This window comes from Haliotis cracherodii, unplaced genomic scaffold, assembly GCF_022045235.1.
Source record: "Haliotis cracherodii isolate W230 unplaced genomic scaffold, xgHalCrac1.p SCAF_10, whole genome shotgun sequence".
Classification (NCBI taxonomy): Eukaryota; Metazoa; Mollusca; class Gastropoda; order Lepetellida; family Haliotidae; genus Haliotis; species Haliotis cracherodii.
Genome location: NW_027266265.1, coordinates 45,618,364 through 45,628,006, shown reverse-complemented (window position 1 = coordinate 45,628,006; position 9,643 = coordinate 45,618,364). Strand labels below are relative to the sequence as shown.

At 42.2% G+C, this 9,643-nt stretch overlaps 1 protein-coding gene across 2 annotated transcripts in view; it reads right to left on the bottom strand.

The window, feature by feature from the left end:
• Positions 1 to 6,575: 6,575 nt before the first annotated feature.
• The window catches only part of LOC139454430 (annulin-like), a 31,764-nt gene continuing 28,696 nt past the window's right edge, over positions 6,576 to 9,643 (bottom strand). For both annotated transcript variants that reach the window (XM_071236131.1, XM_071236130.1), the window contains exons 14-17: positions 9,000 to 9,204; positions 8,165 to 8,325; positions 7,379 to 7,524; positions 6,576 to 6,749 (exon numbers count right to left, since the gene is read on the bottom strand). In XM_071236131.1, the coding sequence (XP_071092232.1) occupies positions 6,596 to 6,749; positions 7,379 to 7,524; positions 8,165 to 8,325; positions 9,000 to 9,204 (666 nt within the window). In that variant the 3' untranslated portion in view covers positions 6,576 to 6,595. The remainder of the gene's footprint in view (positions 6,750 to 7,378; positions 7,525 to 8,164; positions 8,326 to 8,999; positions 9,205 to 9,643) is intronic.

The following is a 9,643-nucleotide window of genomic DNA, read 5'->3' as shown; positions in this document are numbered from 1 at the left end:
GTAACCCAACCATGGCTTCGTTCTTAGCCAGAATGATAATCGTCACAGTGTTATATATACCAGATAACAAATTAATATGCCTACAGTCCGCAACAAATACAAATACTTGTAGTGAAGAGATACAGTGAAACCCCGCTGTCCAAAACAACGCCCTTGCTAACGCGTGCTTTGATACATCTTGCTGCATTTACACCAACTATGTTTATATTTCAGCTATATGACGACGGTCTGTAAATACTCCAATCTAAACCAGCGAGTCTGACCATCCGATCCCGTTAGTCGCCTCTTACAACAAGTATAGGTTGCTGAAGACCTATTCTACCCCGGATCTTCACTGCTGTTATACACTATGTGCATTGCGTTGTATCAATGTGTTGTAAATCCCGGACTGTTTTTATCCCGACGATTTCACTAGTATGGGTACGTCCAGATTAAAGAAGTTTCATTGTAGTGCGCGATACGTATCGCTGCTATTGCCTGGGAGGATAACAGTGAAAACATTTCCATTTGAAACCATCCATGCAGAATGTTTTGCGTTCAGAATTAACATTGGTGCTCGTCACTCAGTTGTGTCACTTTGCTTTGCCAAAAAGCTATGATCGTGGGTTCGAATCACCGATTCACCGTTTTAGGTTTGTAAGCACCATGCCCATGCTCATGGGTTTCACTAAAGTGGTACACGTCCATCAACTGCATCAATTTGGGCTTCCTCTCAAGACAGCAGTAAGATGAATCGTGGTATAAGCAAATGCATGGTCACACACGAATGCTTAGCTTTGCTGTTAAAATCAACTTCATGTAAACTAAACTTAGATTTTTAACCAACTATATTAAACATAAAAAATTAAATGCAAACTTCGCAAATTTTACCGTAAACTAGGTGAGATAAGTTGAACGTGAAATATTGGACTGGGCAGGAGACGAAAATGTCCTACAGTCCGCCAAAAACAAACAGCAGCCCCGAGGTGATCAGTTATCTCGAACTCTGCCTACATACCAGGTTTGATGTTTTTCAAGAAGTAGCGCCAGATTGTGTTGCAGCAAGTTGAAGACTACTTTCAGCTCCCTTTTCAAGCAAAGTTAATATCTAAACTCTTACCTTCTGGTTAATATGGCGGCCTGTGTGGATGTGATGGATAACACATATTCCGGGCACGTGGCCGCGCGTGTCCAGGATGCATGAGTTAACTTCGAATTTTATGGCAGTGCATTTACTAATTCATTGATATTCATAGCATACGTATTCATACTAGTCTAGTGGTGAATATATAGTTATGAGCCATACGTTTAATACTGGTTGGAATAAGGCGTAAACTGATTGTTATGTGTCTTCATAGTCAGTTGTGTATTTAGAAGGTGAGGTGAAATGGGGTTTAACGTCGCGTTCAAGACGTTTGTACGTGTGTGTGTGTGTGTGTGTGTGTGTGTGTGTGTGTGTGTGTGTGTGTGTGTGTGTGTGTGTGTGTGTGTGTGTGTATGTGTGTGTGTGTGTTTGTACATGTCCGGACCAATGCCGAAATTATAGTGCTAGCCCACTGAGATATCATCCCGCCGACCAGTCCTTGATTTTAGCCCCTTCATGCGAAGCGCAAGGCCATATTCTAACCATATTCTAACGTCTCTACGTATGACGCGGCCTGGGATCGAACCCCGAACCTTCAGCGCTCTGGACGGATGCTCTACCACCAGACCACGGCGACGGTCTGTAGTTTGAGAAAAATATGAATCCCAGAATGCGACAAGGATACCTTTTGCCATTTATCGCATTGTCGCACTTTGAATAATAGTTTTTACTTTTACCAAAGGGCGACAATACGACAAATGCTTGTTTTTGGAAGGGCGACAATACCCCTTTTAGCACTCCATAGAAAAACGTACAAGCACGGAGAAATGACGCATAATATGTCCCAATTGAATTAATTTTGTCAGTCGTGAGCCTGGACTATGGATATAATGAACTCTAAGCACACCCAAAGTTCGTGCCATCCTTATTTACAGTTTATAATATATACGCTGCAACCCACTTACTGCCGGGCAAAAGAAAGTATACACCCATGTTTAATGGTGGCTGAAAATGAATCAAACAGGAAATGTTTTTTCTATGGGGATGTATTTGATAAGGGTACCCTAAATGATTTTTGGACCTTACGTTTGCAGTTTTACGAGACTGTTTCAAGCGTGTTGATGACGTTAGTTATGTTTAAGTTAATTCAAGTGTATTCATTCTTTTTTAACCTAATAACGTTTTGATGACGTTAGTTATGTGTTCTTTCAAGTGTACTCATTCTTTTTTAGCCTAGTAACGTTTTGATGACGTTAGTTATGTGTTAGTTAATTCAAGTGTATTCATTCTTTTTTCTTTACTCATAAGCAGCAAAATCTCTGCTCTTGTACACATATTAATATATCGTTTTTTATAATTTCAACACAATCAGTTAAGGTACTCCCGTGTCACTGGATTTTCTGGTTCATCGATCATTTGATTGTCTGGTTTGTTTAGAGGAGTACCGTTGTGCGGCGGCAGGCAATATATACTTACTTTTTCATGCAAGCTGTATGAATGGCGGTGCTAGCGGTTAGGCGGGACATGCTTACCCTGGTGTCATCACTGATTGTCAGTGGTCCATTCATATAATGTCCACAGATATTTGGCCCCTTACCCCAAATAGAATCTGTTTCGGCAGAAAATCTAGGCTGGCTATCCTCTGTTGATTGGTTGGCTGGTTTGTTGTTTAACGCCGCACTCAGCAATATTTCAGCTATATGACGCCGGTCTGTAAATAATCGAGTCTGGACCAGACAATCCAGCGATTAATACCATGAGCATCGATCCACGAAATTGGGACCGATGACATGTATAAACCAAGTCAGCGAGCCTGACCACCCGATCCGGTTAGTCGCCTTTTACAACAATCGTAGTCACCTTTTTACGGCAAGCATGGGTTGCTGAAGACCTATTCTACCCCGGATCTTCACGGGTCGCTATCCTCTGTGAAGATCCGGGTAAGATCCTCACTCACTCACTCACTCATTCGGGGTATCAAGGAACGGAACAGATTCCCAGTACATCATGCATGTCCTTTGAACCGACGACTTCGGATGGTTACAATGTGTGATGAGGCTCATTGTGAATCATCGCACCCTACGGGATGAGTCTTTAATAACTTCCCTTCGAAGAAATCGGCGGTGTGTGGATCACCAGGCCATGGTTATCATTCACAGTCCACAGTTATACACAAATCAATTTTACGACCACGTCTTCAAAATAACGTACATCCATAAGTCATCCATAATTTTGTTTTATTACAATACACTGTCAGCTAATAGAATGCCTTTCAAACATTACAACTCGACAAAACAGTAAACGCTGGTGGTGTGATTGGTGCATTATGTGTGGTGCCAGCACCAGCTGCCGCGACCAGCAACATCGGCCACACATCCGTTGCCTGATGTTATCGAGCTTGTGTATATCGCCGGATCAGTAATGTGCCATCCATATGTGGTGTTAGTTATACGTTACATCTATGTATGGAGAGACTTGGCTCCACTGTCCTGCTGCTGTCTGGGTGATGGCGATGTTCTGTGTGGGACTGGGACCATTCGTGACCAACTCGTGTTATTCCGGGACAAGCCGATTAGCGACTCGTGCTCCTATCATGGCCATTTTTGCGACCAGGTTCAGTCTTAGCGCAAACGGGCATACCCAAAACAACTGTCAACTCGTTGCGTAATGGTTAACATGTATTTCCCCATATATTATATATATTTCAGATGCAATTTAAAGCACATCAGGACATGCGGGATTATACAGTATGATTGAACACATGTAACTGTGTCTTGGGTATATTTTTAGATGCAAGACATATGGAAAATCAAAAATTATTTCTGAGGGATTCTTTGACGAAGAACTTGAAATCATGCGCGCATTCTGATTGGTTTGTCGTAATTTCGCACATAACATTCATCGATAGGGGCACGGAAAGGGGCGAGTGGTTACGATTGGGGCTGGGACATTGCCCCTGTCGGTGGAATATTAACGTTTGTATGTTTGTTGTTTGACGCCGCACTCAGCAATACTCCAGCTATATGACGGCGGTGTGTAAATAAGCGAGTCTGGACAAGACAATCTAGTGATTGACATCATGAGCTTCGTTCCACGCAATTGGGATACGATGACACGCATCAACCAAGTCACCGAGCCTGACCACCCGATCCCGTTAGCCGCCTCTTAAGCATAATCACCATTTTAAGGCAAGCATGGGTAGCTGATGAATCCTGTATGTGAATTTGACATATCCTGTACATAATCTTCATATATTCTGTATGTGGACTGCAGGAAGTCATATAAAAACAAACTTCTTTTCAAACTGAAAGTGTTTTATTAACAAGTACATAGATATATATGGATTGTGAAACAGAGCTATAAAATACTATAACCTGAAAATATATAATATATCGTATCTGTCCCAATATGGTATCACAAGAGAGACAAGACGAGATCATCAACCTATAAACACATCCGTTGCCATGGTAAAACTATGCAGGCCACAGCAAAAAAAATATTTGTTCTTCGGATGAACAACAGGAAACATGAATGTTCTCTTATATAGAATTGTTAGTGCTGAATTTCTTCCTTCAAAGGGGCTTATTTTATTATATTCCAAACTATTATAAATTCAAAGATTTTTTTTCTGGAGAGAGTATCCCATTTCAGATTTTATATCCCACACAAACCTATCCTTGTCCAAAACAAGTAATCATTTTTGTAGCTTTATTGTGTTTGTGAACATTTTGAGGAATAACGCGTTTTTGAACAATGGAAAGCGTAAAAGCGTTAAAGTTTATCAAAACAGTGAAATTTCACTTGTAACATTAATACTACCACAGAAACAGTAAAGAAGTACTATTTATTGCTTTGATAGGATATATCATTTAAAGAAAAAAAACTCACATGAAGGTGTTGCTACCAAAATGTATAAGATAAATGTCGATATGTTACTAAGGGAAATATTTTGTACTAGAAGATGATATGCTCCCAAGGGAAATCCATTAACTACTGGCTATAAAATACAGCCATAGTCACATTATGCATGTTACCCATCCTCGTTTGTCCAGTGTCATATATCTAGATTCTATTAGGATAAATACCCTGGACTCTTCTAATGTTGTTTATTACCGTACACAGACCTTCAATGTATAAACAATGTTTAGTAATAGACTAACGTAACGTACGTATTTTTTTGTACAGTTGTAGCTTCGGAACTGACTACCTCTTGTCAGTTAGGGTACAATACGTGAAGCAGATTTCGGGTGTCCCCCACCGTGATATTGCTGGAATACTGCCAAAGGCAGTGTGAAGCCCATTTCACTCACTGACTCTTATCAGTAACTTCGCACAGAATTTCTCTCCGTGGGTGTTATTTGAGTAGACGGTCATTTGTAGCATCGTGTTGTTATTCGGACTTAATGAGCGAGTGATTGAGCACGGTTTTACGCCGTATTTAGCAAAATATTGCGGCGGGGACATCATAAATGGACTTCACATATTGTACCCATGTGGGGATTCGAACCCGAGTCTTCGGCGTGTCGAGCGAACGCTTTAACCACCAGGCTACCCCACCATCCCGAGTTGGACTTCAAATGTCGCGATGGTAACTTTTGGGCTCGGGGTATTCATCGTTATAGAATGGAAATGTGATACACTGGAAAATCGAGGATGTACCTCATTTCCGCTTGTGGTGATCATCATGCCCTATGCGCCGATACTGCTAGATATATATCATAACTCAACGGGACACTAATTGCGCCAATAAATGTATCACATTGTCCATCACTCGAGTGTGTTGAGATAGAATTTATTACTCATATACAAATACGTTTATACTTTATGAATAGAGCTGGGTGGTAGGTTACATATTCAACAGGCAACAATGTGAAAATATTGCATACTTTGAGCATAGCATATCATAAATATTGTTAGTGAAATAACTTATTTCAACACTGTAGAAAACAAATAAGCCTTTAGAAGGGCACTTGAATACATAAAAAAACATTTCAACAAGAAACATACATTTTTTGCACAGACGCGACGCGACGCGACGCGACGTGACGTGCATCTCACATACTGACAGTATTACCTGGGGCTCAAATCCCAATTTTGACAGATAAACTTACATTTAACTATCTAAATCAATCTGGATTATACGCGTCGATATTCAAACTTGAACAGTGATTGTATTCAGTTTAGTTTGATAAAAACAACAATTAATATAGACGAGAAGCATATACCTGGTATAGTAACTGTATGAGCCAATTGTAAAAAGTACAAGTCGAGGTACGTATGTTCCGATGTCATGATAAAACATAACCTATGACAAATTGCTTGGAAATATAATACGACGCATAACTTGAGTTATACTCTCACAACATACAGACAGCTGATCCGGTCTTATATAATACATTATTGGAAGGGTGGGAGTGAGGACTCCCAAGGGTATGCCACGGAGACAGTTGTCATGGAAAGATTTCATATTGGTTCAGTCAGGTTTCAGGAATCACAGACAGCGACAGAGAAATGTTTCTGTGAGCGTGTCAGTTACGACTTGATTTCCACAGCATAGTAGCCTATGATGTCCGACAACTGTTTGGAGTCGAATCCGATGCTGATGTCTCTGTCCTTGCTTCCCCGGGGGTGACGTTGTGGCTTCATGCTCAGGGTGCGGCTCCATGACCCCTTCGGTTGTATATCCCTGGAATATCGAACCATGAGATTCTGTTTGACAAGTCTCAGTAGGTGTGAGACAAAATGGTGAATGTTGCGGAGTCATTTGAACCAAACATTACCGTAGACGTTTTTTTTTAGATTTTTGTGAATCAAATGTTACCGTAGACGTTATGTGGAAATGTTTGTGAACCAGATGATAGCGCATACGTTATTTGTAGATGTTGGTGAACTATACATCACCGTAGATGAACCAAATGTCAGAGGTGTGAGTACTGCTGGCACAGGGGCGTGTTATGTGAGGGAGGTGTGAGTACTGCTGGCACGGGGAACGTGTTATGTGAGAGAGGTGTGAGTACTGCTGGCACGGGGAACGTGTTATGTGAGAGAGGTGTGAGTACTGCTGGCACGGGGAACGTGTTATGTGAGAGAGGTGTGAGTACTGCTGGCACGGGGAATGTGTTATGTGAGAGAGGTGTGAGTACTGCTGGCACGGGGAACGTGTTATGTGACAAAAGTGTGAGTACTGCTGGCACGGGGAATGTGTTATGTGAGAGAGGTGTGAGTACTGCTGGCACGGGGAACGTGTTATGTGAGAGAGAAGTGAACACTGACAGCACGGGGAACGTGGTAAGTGAGAGAGAGGTGAATACTGACGGCACGGGGAACGTGTCCTTATCGGGGTCCACGCACTCCAGACCCCCCTCGATGTCGATCTCGCACTCGGTCAGGACCACATCCAAAGGGTTGGTGAAGGTCAGCTCCACCTTGATGACATCAGACAGGCGGCACGTCTCGGGACCCTGAAATACATACTGACATATATCGACTCGATTTCGACATATACCCGACACATTCCCGATAAGTACCCGACTCACCCCCCGTGTAGTCCTTCTTAATAATCTCTAGGGGTGGGACGAGTCCAGATTTACTACCCGGGTACCCACCCACCCCAAATTTACTACCCGGGTATCCAGCCATCCCATTACCCAACCCTAGCCGGGCACCCACTGTGGGTCTCAAGAGATACAAAATGTCCCATTGGGACTTTTTTACTAACCACAGCACTTGCAAAACGTATTTAGATACGTGTATTAAACGATCTGGTCATGCTTACAATGAAGTTGACTTAAGTTATATAATTATTTATTTAACCTTATGAAAAGTCAGGAGTAATGGGTGCATAGTCAGAGAGAAACATTAGTGACTTGTAGTGTATAGAGTTCCAGAATTCTTTTGTCATTAAACAAAATATCACGTGGCTTACCATGGGTCCGGGTAGTCCTGTGGGTACCCCGGTCTTACTCAGTACCCACCCGACCCGGGTACCCGAGTTACCCGTCCCAGCCCAAATAGTCTCAGTCGGAAAAGTCTCTTTCACTGACTACGTTAAATATCGCTGCCAGGAGTTCTATATCGGCAAGGGAGGTAACCAAGACTTACCTTCACTTCAATGTCCGGTCGCCTCAGTCTGAACAGTTCGCTTTCACTGACGACGTTGTATGTGTGGAAGAAGGTCGCGATTGCTCTCAGTTCAAAGTTGAACCCCAAATTTGGATAGGCAGTGGCGCGGTCCTTGTCCACTTCAATCGTCAACGTCTCGGCTAGAGAAACGGAAGTATATAAAGGGAGATTCAGTAATAAAACTTTCAAGAAGAGCGACTCGGACGTTATACATGAATGAGCGTATGTTTCACACCTGCATATTCACGTTCATACAAACTAAAACCGGAACCTCTTAATCAAGGAATCAAAAACTCGACAGAAAGAAACAAGATTGTTCATGATTTATCGCTCACAAACCAGAACTGGACCAGAAACTCGTTTATCCATACATGATGAATAGAAATTGACCCATTCGGATTACCATTCGGTTTTACTATGAACTGAAATTTATCCTTTTAACAAACCACATTGTTGTTGTTGTTGTTGTTTAACGCCGCACTCAGCAATATTCCAGCTATATGACGGCGGTCTGTAAATAATCGAGTCTGGACCAGACAATCCATTAATTGACATCATGAGCATCGATCAACGCAAATAAGATCGTCCACATGCCATACACCAAGTCAGCGAGCCTGACCACCCGATTCCGTTAGTCGCCTCTTACGACAGGCATAGTCGCCCTTTTAAGGCAAGCATGGGTCGCTGAAGACCTATTCTACCCCGGATCACAAACCACATTGGAATAGACCAGAAACACTTTTATAGGTACAAAATAAATAAAGAGTGAACCATTATTGAGGTTTTACTTTATACTGAAATGCATTGGCCGTACTCTGGTTCGGGCCCAGCTGAATGTCCTTGACTTTCCTCAAGGCCGCGACCCCCTGGCACGTGTCATGGTACGTCTTGTAGAGCACCCTCAGGGTGATGTCCTTGAAGCACGCGTCTTCTTTACCCTTGTTCTTCACGTGCACGGTGAACTCGAACCCGTTACCCACAAATATGTCATCCATCTCCTCAATTTCAATTTCGATGTCCTGTTTGAATACATCGTTACAAAGTTATACGTCATGTCATTGGATGAAGTGAGTAAGTGAATGTTGTTCAACGCCGCAGTTAGCAATATTTCAACTGTGTGTATGACAGAGACCAATTTAGTACCAAGTTTGGACAAGGCACGCTGGTAACTGAAATATTGAGCATTGATCAACTCATTTAGGTGAGATGTCTCATAGTCAGGACGCATAGCCAGAAAAAAAGGTCGCACAGCCAGTAACAAAATATAATAATATAAAATGATCGCATAGCCAGACAAGCCGATAAAACATAGTCGCCTCTTACAACCAGCATTAAACCGATGGGGAAATATTCCCCACGGAGTTTCGGATGAAGTGTGTGTATTGGTCATTCAGTGTCATATCTGAAATTTATTACCATTGCAAATGCTTGGCGCGGTTAAGATATGGGTCCCAAAAG